At 34.2% G+C, this 19157-nt stretch overlaps 3 protein-coding genes across 3 annotated transcripts; 1 reads left to right on the forward strand and 2 right to left on the reverse strand.

Annotated features, from left to right (window-relative positions):
• Window positions 1-3914: 3914 nt before the first annotated feature.
• Window positions 3915-7357, reverse strand: LOC149478965 (uncharacterized). Its single transcript, XM_089708964.1, has 6 exons — window positions 7176-7357; window positions 6532-6721; window positions 6051-6140; window positions 5421-5516; window positions 4700-4765; window positions 3915-4255 (listed from the first exon to the last, which is right to left on the reverse strand). Exons 1-6 carry the CDS (start codon window positions 7244-7246, stop codon window positions 3935-3937), a joined length of 834 nt encoding a protein of 277 aa, XP_089565090.1. The 5' UTR covers window positions 7247-7357; the 3' UTR covers window positions 3915-3934.
• A 291-nt stretch (window positions 7358-7648) lies between these two features.
• On the forward strand, window positions 7649-8614 carry Elp5 (Elongator complex protein 5). The gene has a single exon (XM_089708555.1). The coding sequence runs from the start codon at window positions 7845-7847 to the stop codon at window positions 8592-8594; it is 750 nt and encodes a 249-aa protein (XP_089564681.1). The 5' UTR covers window positions 7649-7844; the 3' UTR covers window positions 8595-8614.
• Window positions 8615-9228: 614 nt separating this feature from the next.
• Window positions 9229-19157, reverse strand: LOC149478967 (eukaryotic translation initiation factor 4H-like). The gene is made up of 6 exons (XM_089708768.1): window positions 19045-19157; window positions 18618-18741; window positions 16301-16482; window positions 14743-14921; window positions 12681-12860; window positions 9229-11836 (listed from the first exon to the last, which is right to left on the reverse strand). The coding sequence occupies exons 1-6, from the start codon at window positions 19080-19082 to the stop codon at window positions 11691-11693; spliced, it is 849 nt and encodes a 282-aa protein (XP_089564894.1). The 5' UTR covers window positions 19083-19157; the 3' UTR covers window positions 9229-11690.

The following is a 19157-nucleotide window of genomic DNA, read 5'->3' on the forward strand; positions in this document are numbered from 1 at the left end:
TTAGCTATGTATCTTGTCCAGCGAGGTTGCTGGTGTTTTACAAGTAACCCTGTATAATTTGATAAATCCAGTTCAATTTTGACTTCCATATTATAAGGATTACGGTCAACTTACAATTTGGTATTTAAGTTGTCTGCTAAATTGATCAACTGGTTAATTGGATATTTTGTTTCGTTTGACTGGTATTTTCGAAATCAGATATTATTGGAATGTAGTATGTTAATACGAAATTAAGGAAGCATGCCAGTAAAGAGCAAATGTGGTATTACGGGAATGCGGTATAAAATCTATTGTATGCATTTTGCTACTATGGTACTGCAGCCACGAGGGATATGGCTCATGAACACAGAATAATTTAGTATTAGATTTGTTTTATTACATTTCTAGCTGTCCCGGCGAACTTCGTACCGCCCAGTCACTGAATGTGGTGTTTGTTACCTTTTAGCTGAACTAATTTCGGTTTTGAGGAATGTAATACAATGAAACAAAATAAATACTAATGGTAAAAGGTATAATAGGATTTTATTACGATGAACAACACATACAGTAATAGAAAAAAAAAAACAATAATTACTATAACATAATTATAATAACAGAGAAAATTATAGAACTAAACTATTTTGTGCAGCCTGGGATGCACTCGGATTAACTCTTTTCATTCTTTAACTCTTGCCTACCTCAAAATCGTTTCCTTTTACTATAGTTGTGATAGTTCTACCACTATTATCGAGCGATCGACGCTCATACTGTGGGTAATCATCTTTGCCGTCAATTTTCGTGGATACCTTTTGGAACACGTATCACGACCATAGATGGTGATTGGCGGTTGTAATGCCACACGGTCCATGAATCATATTTGTGTTTATAACATCATAATCGGTTTCAGGATTAGCAATCCCCGTAGATACAATGTCATCTATTTTCTCTAGCCGAATTCTTTCGACTAACCAAATTAAAATGTGTGCATGCGGCAAGCCTGATTTTAGACATTCTATTGAATACATCCATCATTGAATAATCCCAAAGATGTGTTGCTTTAATGTAACTCATCCGATCACTTGAACTTTGACCGCGAAGCAGCAGTTGAATAATTTCCATCCATTTTGGATTATAATTATGTAAATGTAATGACGAACAAATGTCATTGCATCTTGCGCATATTCATTGATGCGTATGCATGAAGTGGGCTAAAGTCCGGTCGCGGAGCAGAAATAATTTCGTACAATGACCTCTTTACCTACTGACAGTGGTCACAAACATTTTTGAATGAAGTGCAGTTTACCTACATGAAATATTTGGAGGAGAAAATGTTTTTTACTAATTTATTAAATAAATGTCCTTTATTCATTTACAATACTTATTAGCTAGTTACATTTTAACTTTTTCAATAACAACGATATATTATATAAAAAAAGTGTGCGTGTACACACATAAGAAGTGAAACTTCTTTATGACCTTATTTTTCAAAAAATAATTTACTATACAGTACAATATTACAGAAATACGTTAGTCCAACACGCGATTTCGACTTAGGCGGATTTTGATTGGACATAAAGAGTTTGAGGTTTATTCTTATAAATTTTGAATTCACAAAATCATAATTGAACACCTGACACCAATCAAGCAAACACAAACCTTACGCTCTCAGGTTAAAGGTTTACAATCCCTAAGGACGGCGGTCATTGCACCTGTGCGAGCAAGACACATTATTTTTACAAGGGAGTGACAGTGACGGGTAATAACAGGTTAATGTACGAAATTCTTCCTGCTCCGCGACCGGACTTTACCTGTGCATATCGCCGGTAAAACCGGACTTGTTATATATATATAGTATATATATATATATATATATATATATATATATATATATATATATATATATATATATATATATGTATATATATATATTCACTTCAAATATGCTGTTACTGTGACTGAGTTTTAATTTATAAAAGTTACTTGGTACAACCCTGAGAAATTAAATATTAATTCTCATAAATATCTACGTAGTTATCAATTTCGTTAATTTATTTTATTATTTTTTTTTATTTATTCATTTCGAAATAGCACAATTTTATTTAAATAGTTCCTGAACGAGATTTTCTCCGTGTACTTCTTTCCGTGGTAGCGGAACCTTATATCTAGATACGCTTGAATGGCCGTCTTCATTAACAAGTGCTTATGATTGGCATCATGGTCATGGGAGGTGCTGTTGAAAACGTCTGATGATGACTCGAAATAATAATCCATCAAAAACTTAAATATATAGAGGTAGTAGTTCTGGGGCATGTCTTTTCTTAAATTAGGTTTAATCAGTTTCTCCGTCTTCTGTATTAAGTCTACGAGATCTTTTGATGGATATTTAAGGCCTCCTCTTGACTTAAATTTCACAAGACTTTTTGTATTGGCTTCAGGGTCTCCCAATAACAAGGAGATGCATGTCTCACACGTGATGCTGCGAGACACTTTCCTGGCCACAAATCCAGCTATATAAAATGCAACACTTTGTGTGTATTTGGATAGAGTGCCATTTAGGCAGTCGATATACTCTGCGTATAAGTCACTGTCGTCTTCAGGTATCTCTGTAAACGCCTTTCTTTCGGTCAATTGATTTAGGGTATTGGTTGGGTTGGTAGTACTGGAGCAGTTTAATATATTTATTTGTTCCAAAGGGATGCAGTTGCCGAGGCCACCGTCCCGAATTTCTGCCCTTACTATGAGTCTTTTAAATGCAGCTTTTAGTTGCACGGCGTTAGGGTTGTTGTTAAATCCTCCACGAGCTCTGATAGCAGAAAAAAACAATTCGATATGGTCCTGGCTAATTTTGTACACCGGCAAGTATTTTAAAATGCGAGTGTCTTGCACTAAGTGCCGGAAGAGCTGCAGAGCACTCTTCATACTTATTAGCAGCCCAATGAACCCAGTTTTTCTTGTTGAACCCACGACTAGCTCTCCGGATGCTAGTTTTAACCGGTTTATATAACCGATCGCCCCTTCGAAGAGCGCTTCGATGAAGCCAATGTTTTCGGGGCACATTGCTTTTTTCCATCCAGCTGGACGGACCGAATGACTATTCAGTACATCAAATACGTCATTCATCACCCGAATAAAATTTGATGTAGCCTCACTGTCTCGAAATTCAAGCATATGCAATTCCGCATTGCAGAAATCTAAAGCGTCTGCCACCGAGTTGCTCAGGAGTTGCGTAGCTAGGCGGACCTTCATTTTTTGTTTAGCGAAGTAAATGTGGGCCTTGGTTATTTTGGTTGCCATGTGTAGGCCTTCCTGTTCTTGCAACTTTACTAATTTTTCCAAAAAACCGAAGTCAATTTTTCTGTCATTGAGATCGTAAAGTATCCTTAAATCACCAAATGTGTTTCTCACCAGTTTTATAGCATGGCAAGGATCTATAAAAGCATGCATTTTGGTTTTGCTGTAGGTGAAAGTTGTGTTTTCTTGATCTTTTATAAGCTGACAACCCATTTCGGAAAACATGGAAAAGTTGGTAGCAGGCCCATCGCATGTTACGCTTACAATCTTTACACCTACATCCTCGCATCTTTGTATGCACATTTTTAATAACTCCGCTTTCTGTTCTCCTGACAGAGACGTGATAAAAAAATATCCAACGGGAACTTTCCACCCGCCATTTATACAGTTCAGCAAAAAAACAAAACACTGATTCGCCACTTCTAACGAATCGTTGTTAGATTCAGTGCCCACAGTGACTCGCCCGTGATATGATTTTGTCTGTGGATTCCAGCATAAGGATTTTCTAATAGACATTTCGTCAAAAATCAAAGCGCAGATGACTGGTTCATTGCTGGCTTGTACTTTGACTTTTAAAGCCTCAAATGCTTCTTGGCAGAATCCAGGTTCGGCATTTATGTTTTGGTACCACCTCGTTAAGGTTCTTGGATGAGGCAGACAAGTGTTATAAGTACGACGTACAAAATCGTATGCTTTGGGTGAAAAGAAATGCAGCGTCAACGCGGCAATATTCTTCGGAATATTGGCGTTCCAAGGGTAAACCTTCTGATTTTAAAATCTGCCTTTTCAAAAAGTCTTTCGGACCTGCGCATGACTCCAATACTATCGAAGATTCATTATTAACTAAATTTCGATCTTGCAAATCCTTAATAATATTTTTAAAATTCGCAATTTTTTTCTTCTGCCTGCGTACTTTTTCATTTAAAGTCCTAACTTTTCTCGTTAGACTGTCGCATTTCCGCTCTAACTTCTTGATTTTAGGTTCCTGAAATTTAAAAAAGTTAAATGTCAAAAATTGCAGCATCCTAAATGAGAAACTGGCCATTAAAAAATATGTATGTTAGTTTGCCGAAGCTTATAAAAATCGAGACGAAGCCAAATGCGATTGTAAACAGTTTTATAGAAAATTGTGCTTCAATTAAGAGCTAAAAAAATATTTTGTTTACCTTAAAGCTCTAATATGTGCTAGTAAGAATTTTGTTTATATGTGTCTTAAATCGACGTTAGAGTGTATCGTGATTCACTCTAACGTCCGACCCGAATTGAAAAAACTTAAACTCTGATTATTTCGAAAACCGTGCGACTATTATTGAGGCTAAAATTTTACTTTACAGACGAGCATACGGTTCCCTATAGATGATATAAAGGTAAGCTTTTATTCGGGCTTCCTGTATAAATAATTATGAAAAGGAAACTGTATTAGACTTACCAGAACTTTTGATGTGCTAGGAATATGCTGAATTGCTATGATAGGGACTTGAGGTTCCACTTGAAGCTGTAAATGATACAAAAATCACAATTAACATTTGAATATATGTATGGCCCAACGCATACAGAATCGATAACCATAGTTTAAGCAAATCTATGAATATAATATAATATGTATTTTTTACATATATTATACATAATTGTCATTGTAAATTTATGATAAAACTTATTATAGGGAAAATCAAATACATTTTAGCGATTTTACTTTTCCCTATTTTTTTTGCATGCCATACGGCCATGTGTAAGCGAGAGGGAATGATAAGCGCCGCCATTTAAGATTAGTTTCTTTAATGAAACGCGTTATACAAACAATATGACAATATTTACGCAATTAAGTCCTGTTTTGTCGTAATAATACTAAAACCTTCCTCTTGAATCACTCTATCTATAAAAAAAAACCGCATCAAAATCCGTTGCGTAGTTTTAAAGATTTATGCATACAAAGGGACATAGGGACAGAGAAAACGACTTTGTTTTATACTATGTAGTGATTTTTTTGTATTGTACCTGTGAGTTTTGTCATCTTTGCATTTATAATTATTATGGTGTTACTACAACTATTGGTTATTACAATAAAGTGTTTAAATACACATACAAAATTTTTCTATAAAATTAGGTAAGCACAATTTATGTAGAATTTAACAGAAATTAAAAAAAATTACCAAATCTGAAACATTCCCTATGTCCAAAGAAAATTGGTCCGCTTTATTTACAGCCGACGATTGCATTACCATAATAGGGATTTGAGGCTCTGGTACCTGAAAAAGAAAGTCACAATTTACATTAACTAGCATTGTTCACTTTACATTTTATTTATTATATTTATTAGTCATAATTTGCATGTACCTAAAGCAAAATCATTAAAATATGAGCCTGCGGAATTTCACTTCAACTAATAATATATCTTAAAAGAGCAATGGTTTGAAATTAATGCTAACATTAGGGCTTTCAATACCGGAATTTGTTAAATGGGTAGGGTAATACCGAAACCCTAATATTAGCCATGCAAATAATAATTGAAAACCTAGTGAATATCATCAAAAGACAACTTCATGTCACTAAAAGGTAAATGTCATCAAAACTTTCGAAAATTGTGTTCTACTGTATTTATCAGGTTGGTACTTGTTTATTTTTTACAAGTAACATAATATGTAATTGATGGCATCTCACTTCTTTTCGTAGATAGTCTTATTTTTTCTGTTAAAAATTACAATTTCGCTAAATGATATTACAAATTCCCTTATTTTATTTTACAAAGGGTTAGCGAATAAAGCAATACATAAAATAATTACCATATTTGAATCATTCTGTATGTCTGCCAAAGGAGTTGAATCCAATTTATTCACCGTTGATGAAGCAGGTTCACCTTGACTGACAAAAGGCTGAAATTCATTTTTAGATTAAAAAAATAGTACTTTGAACCAGGTATGAAGAATGATACATTTAAATAACCATAACCTACATACACAGGTATTTGCTAGAAGTAGGGCTGCCATATTGATTATTTCTGGACCAGTATAATAACTTAAAACACCCCATGTATTTAAAGTAAATTGCACTTTCCCTCAGTCAATAAAATTTCAACAACCAAATATGACCCAGGTTTGTACTAAAAAAATCATAATATAAAACCATCTTGTTTCAGTTTCAGTTTGTTCACAGACCCCCTTCAAAATAGGAGAAACGTTAGATTATAAATGACAGCCCTAAATCTAAATAAAAATATAAAAAGTAAATTGGAAGACATCACATGTTGACAGATAAAAACCTCACCCTGTGTGAATGCAGCGGCAGACATACTGGTATAGCATCATCGTGCAGACGAATCACATCCATTGTTCTATTGAAAGCACTTTCAGGGAAATGTAGGGAACATATGAAAATATCCTTTACATTTGGCTTGATATTTTCAGTTCCAATTGCTTCTAACCATTTTCTTTTTCTATATTCACTTCTTGGTAACCTTAAAAAAATGAATTTTTAGGTTATTATAATTATTTTAGTTCTCACCTGACTTATTTACAAATACATTTTTAAAGTACTGTAAAAGCGACCAAGCTTACTTAAGTTAAAATTCATATTAGGTAAATTTAAGGTATTAATTAGTGTTCGCTGCTCTTGGCAAAATTTATTTGTTAATTTAGAAGTGTATACACCAAAGCAACTATTTTTGAGATTCATGCCACAGACTTGGGAAACGCACGTCTTCATCCAACATTTTGCTGATATCGATATTATAAGCCATCACTAGCACCCAAATTCATTATTTTACTAGTACGAAAATATACAAAATAAAGCTATATTTGGTTACAATTTTGCACTAAACATAGTCTGTGAATACTCCTCAATTCAATATATATGAAAATAGCTAAATCAGCAAAGTAATAACTAATATTTCAGTCAAAACGTATACATACCGGTGCAAAGACAAACTTTTCTGGTTTTCATTCTTTCTGGAGCCACATCCCACAATACTGCACTTTGGCATTATGCTACTATTTGTTCTTGACCACTCTATATGTTTTAGACACAAATGTTTGTCACAATCACAAAAATATTCAATATTTTTCAATGTTTACTACGAAGCAATGACAGAGCATGTACATCATAATAACGAGAACATAAAATGGCGCCCGGCCACAGTAGGTATTTGAGCAAACTTCAAATGTCAAACGGTATAGAATTAGCACTGACTGACGTATAGTCATATTTTTTCACTTATCAGAATATTCATTGGTTAGAAAGAGACAGTATTAGTTTTATTATTTCGGTATCGAAATGCATGTTATATGTATAATCAGTTGTTTGTATAGAACAATATGCCCTGTCCATAGGATTCCTTAGTCATTGTATAAAACGCATTACTTGCTCTGTGGACTGTATTTGACAGTTGACACATCATTGACAGAGACAGATTGAGCATGCCTTTTGGATGTGTGATATTTATTTTTCACAGAAAACCATAGGCAGAAAACATTAATGTAAATAGTACTGAAATTGCTTACTTAGATCTAATCATTACGTAAACCTATCACTGCTGTATTTAAGTGTAATTGCAACCTTAATTATTACTATACACATAAGCAATGACACTGTTTAAGCTTAAAGCGACAACAACAATTCTTATAGAAGAAGACTATAATAAAAATGCTTTACCTCTTCTTCAAAACCTTGTCCAAGATGATAACATGTTGAATATTTTCTGTCTTGAACAGCCAATAGCCTTATGGCAAGGTATATTTAAGGAAAAACGATGCCAATTCTTTGATGAAATATGTCGAGAAGCATTGGATAAACCAAAAGAAAAAACAACAATAATCATTGATTCTGTAAATCAAATGAGCCTCTTGTTAGGATGGAACAATTGTTTAAAGATTATCAAAAATTTCCAGCATGATTCTAATGTATCAAAGGTTATAATAATATTACACAAAGATTGTATCTTACTAAATTCAAAGTTGCAAATACACTTGAATCACATAGCCCATGCAATAGTTACCTTTGATGGAAAGAAAAATGACAAATTGTACATACAAATAAAAAAGGCAGGCAAACTGTTGAGAAGCGAAGAAATTATGTCTTATGATTCTAGGACTTGTTACTTTAAATTATCACCTATAGTTAAATTAAGTAAAAAAGATGAAGTCGAGAAGGTTACACCAGGAAGTCTCACAACATTTAAGATAGAGACGGATCAAATATCACAGTTGGAGAAGAATAAATTGCAACTGCCATACATGAGTAAAATCAATGAAGGTCAGGGTAGAGTATTCTATGAACCAGATGCAGTGGATGACTGGGATGATGAGGATCCTGACGATGATTTGGATATTTAATAAATTGTTTATAATATTAATATGTTTTTTAATTTCTTTATACCACTCATTCCAGCCCTTGTTGTTACCTATATAATAAAACTTTGGATTAAATTATATCCAAAAACATTGCTCTCATAATTTTGTTTTAATGTGATGTATGTATATGGTAAAGGTGATATTAATTAATTATTTTTTTAGCGTTTGCATGCTTTACCTTACAATAATTAAGTTTATTGCCATTAATAACTTTGAAGTGAAACTTCTTAGGGCGCATCGAGAATAAAATTTCAAGTCGCGTCATCGCAATACCGTCACGTCACGGAGTAGAGCGAGGATTTTTGTATCTTAATAAAGAAGTTTCACTTCTGACTCGTGTGCTCTGCAGTCGGCACATACGCTCTTTTTCAATTATTGAAATCAATGTTAGTATGCAATATGCTCCAAACAGGAAAATATTTCTCGAATATTTAGACATTTATTTTTCATAGGTATGTATTATGTACTGATTAATTTTGATATCTTGATAATGACATAAGTAAAGGCAAATTGGTTCTGTGGTTTGTATGAAGTAGAGACAAACAGAGTTACTTTCACATAATTATAATATTGGCAGGGATTATAGAAATAGGATAGGTTGAAATAAAACACTGAGTACAAAGAATTTATTTTTTATTATTTTTCTATAACCTGTTACAATTTTGCGATTTTTTTTCTGCCACATTTTTCATGAAATTACACACATACCTAGATAAAGTAGAAATCCATGTACATGGAAGTTTATTAATGAATCATAAAATCACCAATGACATTGTTTTCTTAAATTATGTTTTACAATTATTATTTTTAGATCTAAAACTTAAACAATTGAACAAAAATTTATAAACCGTCGCAACAGAGTATTAAAAAACCGTGTCAATGGTTTATTGCTATTGAAAAAAAAAAGATTATTTCACAAATTAAACAACAATATGCAAATAAGAATAAAACACATATTTGAGACAATAATTATGGAAATAAGTCGATATTATGCAAACAAAACATCTTACACACAAACTGAGGATTTTCGAGGCCAAAAGCTAGCATTACAAATGACGCCGTTGATTCCGCTCATAAATTAGCGAAAGTGACGCACGATAAAACGCATCAATACATATTATAACAAAGCTAACAAAATACATATATGATAAAAATGATTTACAACCTCACAACCTAACAAAATCCTTCCAGTACATTTACAATGTTTTTCTGCACATTTTTAATTAAATAATGGAACATACATAGAGTATAGCGGGCGAGATAGGACGATACATGTACACTGAATGAAAGTACATCTAAGTTAAGCCGAGTAACGCGACTATTTATACAAAAGCCCTCGATTATTTAACATTAGATTAGATTACTTAAAAAATTACTACCTTTTTGGCATCTTCTATTAATTCTTCTTCAATCTTACGTGTCTATTTCCACTATTTTGATTTCTAGTAACTTTGGAAATGAGGAAAAGACGTGTAAACATGTACGAAAATAAACTATATGCATCTAAATTATTCCATAAAAATAAGTGCTATTTGGAAAAAAAAAACATAAAAAATATGTTTTTTGAGTTGTTTTATAGATTCACATAGATCACGATTGAAAAAGAATTGTAATGAAATGTAGATGAAGCGTTACACTATAATTACATCATACACGATAATTAGTAGCTGCCGTTGTTACTTTGTAACAGACAGTGAAAAGTAAGTTATTGAAAAATTTTTAATTTGCCAATCACGGTTTCAATTTAAATTACTACAACCTCTAGAGAGATTATTTCACATTAAGAACTAAAATTTGTTCATTTTTTTTTTAATTTTCCCAAATTGAAATTCCTAAAATCACAAGGTTCGAATTTCGTAAGCTCACATCTTACTTAGGTAGTGGGTACATAGACATATTACACCAACACTAATGGTTCACAATATGGGGGTTGAAAAATGACATATTATGTGGGTAGTACATATGAGGGTAGTACACACGCACCGAGAGGACATAAGTAACTGTACACTGAGACAAAGCTTCTTAACGACGTGCTAAATTATTTTTCGTATTTTGGTAGTCTTGTTACAAATTAAATATAATTTTATTTACTATTTTAATCCTTTTAATGATTGAATGATGATATATTTTTTATAGTATTATGAAAGGAATTGGGAAAAAAACAGTGCAATAAACAATGCTTATCACTACATAGTATAATATAGTCGCTTCCCAAGTCTGTCTTTATGTCTGTATGTATGTATGCTTTTTAGTAGATTTATAAAACTACAAAAGGGATTTGGAGCGATTTTTTAATAGATAGTGTAATTGCCGCGGAAGGTTTTTATATAAAATTTATTAGGTTTTAGACAAAGCGGGTGAAAAGCTAGTTGATAATAAAATAACACGTTTTCCCGTAAATATATACAAGCTTGCAACTGAAACATCAACAAGTTGATTTTTTGTTATTTTGTAAAGTTTATGATGTTTTTTATTAGTGTACCATTTGGGGGCGGGGGGCAATTCTCTGGTTGTATAAAGCTTCTGTACTATTTATCCAGTCATTTGGATGTACGAAGCTTTGTATGTACATTTATCCACTCATGTTGTATAAAGCTACTATTAACTCGTGTATCGAGTTTGTATGAAACTTTGTATCTGTACTATTAATCCACTCACGTAATTGTATGAAGCTTATTGACATCTTATTGTATGAAGCTTTGTATGTACTATTAATCCACTCATGTTGTATGAAGCTTTGTCTCTGTATTATTTATCAACTCATGCGATTGTATGAAGCTTTATCTCTGTATTATTACGCGCGAGGGCAGTCGGTGAGTCGGCTTACATTAGACCAAGAAGCTTATATCTAATACACTGGAGATTGCACTATGAACATTAACTTGTAACAAGAAAATATGACGCTGAATGACGCCTGTATGTTTTTTTATCCCTTTCACACCAACTTGCCCAAGTTAGGTGTGAAGATAAAAAAACATACAGGCGTCATTCCATGTCATATTTTCTTGTAACAAGTTAATGTGCATAGTGCAATCTCCAGTGTATTAGATATAAGCTTCTTATTAGACGATGTGCGGCCTACTCGCTCTTGAGCTCCTTGAGCCGCTCCTCCCGTGGCCGCGCGCCGCCGAATATCGACGACGCTTGGCTCGTGGCCGCGAGCGAGTTCACCGGCTCCTTCACCGTCCGCGGCTCCAGCACTAGCTTCGGCCTGCCGGATGTGTCTGCAATTTGGCGCGTTTTTTATTATAGGTGGAAAATATTGAAGTGAAAACTTCTATAGCGGCGTTGAGCACTTTTTCTGTAATGGGTATAAAATCTTAAACTCGCGTCAGGACACGTGACCTGATCGAAAAAGCGTAAGACGGATGGATATCAAACATGCTCAACGTTAATAATCAAGTTTTCACTTCTGCTGGCACTCCCGGAGTGCAACCCGTCTTTTTTTTTATAAATGTGTACATTTTGATTGAAAAAATTAAAATGTAGATGTGATAGATCTCATAACCGATTTACATATTGTATTTCAATAAATATTGTTACTTATCTGCATAAACAAAACCTTTCATTTGCAAAACGATTGTGTAATTGGAAATTTAGTAATACACAATCAATTTTTTTGTCCTAAATTCTAAAAAAATTGAAATTGCATTTCGAATTCGTCGTACTTGTTAAGCTTAATCCCTCATGATAAAACCAATAAAGCTAGTCAACGGCGTCACAAACCTGATCGCGAAGGCGGCAAATAATCGCTGTCACTGCGCGGACGGCTGGCTCCACAGTATGTACCGACCCAACGGCGTCACTAACCTGGTCGCGAGGGCGGCATGTCATCAAAGTTGCGGCGCGGACGGCATGCTCATACTGTCTCCAACAGTATGTATCGACCCAACGGCGTCACAATCCTGATCGCGAGAGCGACTGATGGGCGGCAGAGCGGCCTATGTGGTATCCTACATCACTACCAGTTCAACGGCGTCACAAACTTGATCACGAAGGCGGCACATAATCGCTGTCACTAAGCGTATGGCTGGTTCCAACGCGTACCGACCCAACGGCGTCACTAACCTGGTCGCGAGGGCGGCATGTCATCAAAGTTGCGTCGCGGGCGCGCGGGCGGCGGGTTGGCGGCCCCGCCGGCGCGGCCCATGCGGCCCCACTCGCCCCCGCGCGGCTCCTCGCTCGACCCGCGCGACCCCCGCTCGCTCCACCGCTCGCCCGCACCGCCCGGCGGCGCGCGTTCGCGGTCTGAATCGTACAAATAAACAAACATTCTTTATTGTGCACCACAGAGAAAAGTACAAAAAGGATACAATATGTATAAGTAACAAAGAGCACAGCAGGCGGTCTTATCGATCAGACAGCGATCTCTTCCAGACAACCTGGTGGCAAGGAGACGCAGTGCATGAGTAATAAAAATCGTACGTTCATTATGGTTATGTTTCCTTTTTTTTGGAAATAGTGTAGATTTTTTTGTTATTAAGAAAAATTTGAAATTTTTGTGTGCTTCTTGCTTGTATTTTTAAAGTGTTTTGCGTGTTGGATCTTTACATGTATATTTTGTTAAAAGAATTATAGAAATAATAAAAACGTGAGTATAATACTCAGGGGAGGAAACAAAATAAAAACTAATTAAGCCCAACAAAGAACTAAGGCTGTTTAGTACAGCTACAAGAATCAAAGCACAATGCAAAAGCACTATGACATGATTTTACTAAAAGTGTTAAGTAATTTGAAAAAAACCCTAAATAACTAAAAAAATGATTAAATTTACCCAGAGTGTAAATTCAATGGAAAAAGTGTTTACAGATGAATGATTAATTATTATTTGTGAGTGAACACGAAAAAACAGAAAAACAATTTAACAAATTTTCAAACCAATGGCAATTCATTAATAAAAAAATGAAAATGTTATAATGTATGTGAGTAATATCAGACAGATGATTTGTAGACTACAGGCCCGTGTTGAAAAAATTATGGGTCATTTGACCCACCAGGTGACCTATCTAGAACGATATAAGAGCATAAAATAATAATATTCAGCACTATGACGTCACTTGTAAGCTGTCCACCTGAGTGCAGATGAGAATTCGAAAGTTCAGGTAGAGATTTTTGCCTCTTGTCTCCATTATTTTTGTACGGCGTTGCGGAATAATGGATTAAAAGCAGTATACAAATAGTATGACACAGATGCCGTACAAAATCAAATAACTAAACTTACCCCGGCAACTGTCGAAAAATAAAAATAAATTCCGACTTTGTGGACCATCATTTTTGTACGGCATCTGTGTCATACTATTTCTATACTGCTTTTAATCCATTATTTCGCAACGCCGTACAAAAATCATGGAGACAAAGGGAGAAAATCTCTACCTGTACTTTCGAATTCTCATCTGCACTCAGGTGGACAGCTTACAAGTGACGTCATAGTGCTGAATCTTATTATTTTATGCTCTTATATCGTTCTAGATAGGTCACCTGGTGGGTCAAATGACCCATAATTTTTTCAACACGGGCCTGTAGTCTATTGATATAAAACCTTAAGCATTTATTTGATAATATAACAATATACATAAAGCAAATTATTCACTCATGTATGTTAGTTGTTAATGCAATCAAAGCTACCATTGAATATGAACAATGATTATGAATGAAGACTTGTCTGCTAATCAACTTACAAATTAAAGTCAAACACATTCAAAAAAGTAACCTTCTAGTATAGTTTTTTCTTGTGTTTTGTAAATCTAATTAAATTAAATAAGTACATATATTATTATATTTCAACTAACATTAAGTACCTATGGATTTATTTGTGATAAATGCTTGTAGAGTTTTACAACTCATTATCAATAACAGGATGATTGTTACAATATTTAATAAAAATCACATGATTAAAAACTATAATAAACTTCTGTATATTACAAATTAAATTTGAATAGGTACCTAAAAAGTAAAAATTATTCGCAATGTCAACAATTCACAAATTAAAACTTTCAAAAACAAAATTCTACTACCAACACAAAAAAAGTTTCCATCCTAACTACCAACATCAAAAAAAGATAGCACAGATATCAAATTAAAAAAAAACCTATCACAGACAAGTCCCCCCATCCCGCGTTAGTGATGTTACCATGTGTGAACCCTCCACCCTGGTGGCGCGGCGGGCCGCGTCGGTCGGCGGCCTCGAAGTGGTCGTACGTACCGCGCCCGCCGTCCCGCCGGAACCCGCCGCGCCCGCCGCCGTCGCGACCGCCGTCACGGCCCCCGCCGTCGCGGCCGTCCCGCCGCCCGCGGTCGAAACCGCCCCCCCTGTGGGAACACGGAAATAAAATAAATAAATAAAAAAAAATGTTGTGTGGTTTTATGAAACCACGGTAAAAGTGAAACTTAGGCACAAAATTATCGTATTTGTACGATAATGACTCTCAACACTGCTTTATTCCTACTCGGCAGCCGACCGTCACGCGACATGCGCTACACAGACCAAAAAGTTTGAGACAATGTAATAAAAGTTTCACTTTAAAAATTGCCTTCATTTGTTCCTTTATAAAGAAAAAAATGAGCGTGTGCGCCGAGCAGACGTGTCAGAACTGAAACTACGTTGGCAAGATTCAAATATACCAAAATAATCGCCTTACTCTATGACGTGACGATATTGCCATGACACGACCTTGAAATTTTAACTTCAACGCGCCTAAAGAAGTTTCACTTCTTAATAAAAATATTTTTTTATTATTATTAATTCTAAACACGGAAATTGACCGGCTCAAATACAAGTATAAATTGACCATCAACTATCTACACTAGACTGGTAATGATATAAGTAGAGAGGTGTAGACAGGCTAAAAGAGGTCTGGGAGTGCATGTTGATATGTTATTAAAAATTCTGTACCATGATTCCAATTAGAAACATTTCTCTATTAGATATAAAATTAATATAAAACTCAGTTTTGTGAATGGAGTCAGAAAACTGTACACTGTTTGATTGATAACACAATATGTTTACATAGTTAACAATCCAGTTAATACATACAAATTCACAAAGTTTGAAAAAGCTTAGCAAAGAAGTAAATTTTCTTGACTTATGTTCTTGAGCATGTTATGTTATAGTTTGAACATATTATGAGCTTGACAGAACTTATGTTCATTATAACAAAAATGTAACATTTTAACTCATAATCAAAATCATTGTTTTTCATAAACAAACACAACTCTATAATAATAACTATATCATTAAATATGTTTTTCAATAATTAATTGACATTGAATATCCTATTTAACCAACAATAATTAACATTGCATTGCATCTAATTGTTTGAATCATCTAAGAAAACTGATTGCTTATTGAATGAAGTTTCTCATTTAAAAGGTGTGTTTCAAGTAAATACAATTAATAAATAAATAGAATAGCAGAATGAATTTTTGTCATTTCTGTTAAAATGAGAAATTATATAATCATAGCTTTCACATTTTCAAAGAAAAACCTGCATAGTTCCCATTTCCGTGGGATTTCCGGGATAATACCTATCCTATATGTTAATCCAAGTTACCCTCCATATGTGTGCTAAATTTCATTGTAATCGGTTCAGTAGTATTTGTGTGAAAGAGTAACAAATATACATACATACACATACATTCATTCTCCACATTTTCACAAACTTTTGCATAATATCTAGTACTAAACTCACCTGTCGTTTCTTTTCTCTTCAGCCACATCAATTTTGATATAGTTACCATCTACATTTAGGGCACCATTCATCTCGATTGCTTTGATCAAATCTTCTAAATATTCAAATTCCACATAGCAGAAGCCTTTGAATCTATCAGTTTCTTTATCCATAACCAACCTCACATTTTTTATGTTAAGGTCCTGAAATGTTATAGAAGTGAAGTCATTAGAATAAATAAATAAATAAATAAATATTTCGGGACAATTTTCACACATGGCACGATCTAATTAACACCCAGACACAGAGCAAACAAATATTTGCCCCGGGTGGGAATCGAACCCACGACCTCTGGCTTTGAAGGCAGGGCCACTACCAACCAAGCCAACCGGCCAGTCAGAATTGGTATGTTATACATATTTATGATATGATGACACTGCAATACATTCATAATTAACTATTAGATAACTTTTTTATTCATTCGGCCGTTTTAGGCAGTAATTTTGTCATAACATGCTATGAGTCCAGTGGCATAGCAAGGTAGTTACCTTGTTAAGTTCAATTTACAAAATAGGGCCTCTCATCGAAAAAGCCTTGTTTAGGAGAAATATTCGACCATTCATTTCAACAGATTTTTTGCTAGCTCATACGGAAAAATTTATTCTCATTCTGCAGTCACTTCACTACATAGTATAAAACAAAGTCGCATTCTCTGTCCCTATTTCCCTATGTCCCTATGTCCCTTTGTACGCTTAAATCTTTGAAACTACGCAACGGATTTTGATGCGGTTTTTTTTAATAGATAGAGTGATTCAAGAGGAAGGTTTATATGTATAATAACATCCATTAAATAGTGGAGAAGTACTGTTATTTTTGAGGTTTCTAATGTGATGTCGTAAATAATTACATTTTATCCGCTTACATTGCAAACGTAGGCTGAACCCTACGAGTTTTATCAAAATAATGTACTAAGTATTGTACACATTGAAAAGGCCTACAGAAAAGTCCGCGATGGCATATGTCTATCTCTTATGGATAACCCACAATAACTTTGTTTTGTCATTTACTTTTTACGACAAATAATAGCTAATTTTCGAAGCGATTTTAACCAATACAGCATTAATCCTTAACCAATTAAATACCTTGAATACATTGTTCATTTAATATAGATCTATATGGCCCTTTACACCGTATGATTTAAGTGAATATTTTCGAAGATATTACAGATTTAAAAATTGCGGGGCGTACCGTTTGCGGCGGTACCGGCTGGCCGGGCCGCTGTTTTTATATACAACGTTAAAAGTTATTCTGTAGTGTATTTAGTATCAGCATTGCACCCGTGCGAAGCCGGGGCGGGTCGCTAGTTTTACATAAAATGATAATCAATATATGTAATATTCCCGAAAGATGTTTCGTACAATGTATATTAGTCATCACATCCTGTATATAATTCATAAACAACAGCTTGGTATACAGGCTAATCATATCATCTATTTAAAACATAAAACCTATTTTTTTTTATCAACTGAACATTTTTACAGCTAATCTGTCAAATTTTTGTTAATTTATGAGTAATTAAGATTCAATCCATAGATTTTTTATCTTCCAGCCATGGAAGGGCTCCGCTTTGCTACCAAGCTGACGCTTTAACCAGGATCAGGATAATCATTCTAATAAGATGTATTAAAAATCCAATATACATCTAGGCATCTTATGTCGTGATTCTAACAGGAAACCTATAAAATATTATCAAAAACAGTGAATTTCTCATTTTCAACAAATACTTAGATATTAAGAGACTTTACTCTTTATAAAGACTCCTTTACACACATTTAAGTCCTAGAACATGCTATAACAAATGAAAAGAGACATTCACAAGTTAATCTAACAAAAAAAAAACAGAAGTTCATCAAGTAACAAATGGCTTAGTATAGCATATATAGTATTTTCATACTTGATACCATAGAGTTAATCATAAGCATAATATATATAGCCATTCCAACGAGACAAAGGAGACAAGATTGAATTCATCAAAGCATTCAAATATCAATAATCTTTGTATTGCAACAGAATAAGCAACAGTAGCACTAACAAGATGTAAATTGACCTAGACAGTGACATAATCACTGTTCAAGACATTGAAAGTAAGCTAAACATACAAGATAAGGAAATATTTAACGCATGATGAGCGGCAAATATTCTTTTTTCTTATTTGGTTTATTTTCCGAATTGAGACTATCACACAATATACATCAATTTCGCTTATGTGCCACTTATAAACAATTTAATATAAAAATTTGGAACCAACAGTGAAGAATTTATAATTAATTTTACTCACTGGAAAGATTCTGTTTATGTCTCCTTGTATGATACCAGAGGGTAGATTTCCAACATAGGCTTTGTAAGGAGGCTCCGTCGGCAACGGGCGACCGCCCGCCGTCCTCCTGCTGCCTCCATAATCCCTGCACACAATCACGATAACCGTGGTATATTATAACCTATAATATTTATACACGCACACTGCACATCAAGGATTATGTTAATACATTTTTCGCGGAGCCGATAAATTTAATATATTCGTAGGTAGACGCACTTTTTGTTAAAAAAACCATTTTCTTTCAATGTTATCGCGCCGTCAAGAAAAAGAAATGCATGCGGATGTCGATGGATTTCACACAATAAATCGATTTTATTTCATATTATTTTTTAATTAACACTGCTTTTCGGATCAAACTAAGTTAATTACGGATTTAAATAATAAATACCTCAGATTTCCATCGTCAAAACCACTACGACCTGCCATGTTTAGAAACACGGAATACTAAATGCGCGCGCATCATTTTCTAGAAGTGATCCCTTTCAGCACAAAATCTTATTT

This window comes from Colias philodice, chromosome 21 (assembly GCF_061535455.1).
Source record: "Colias philodice isolate Cphi_HAF_F1 chromosome 21, ilColPhil1 Martin Lab GWU primary, whole genome shotgun sequence".
Classification (NCBI taxonomy): Eukaryota; Metazoa; Arthropoda; class Insecta; order Lepidoptera; family Pieridae; genus Colias; species Colias philodice.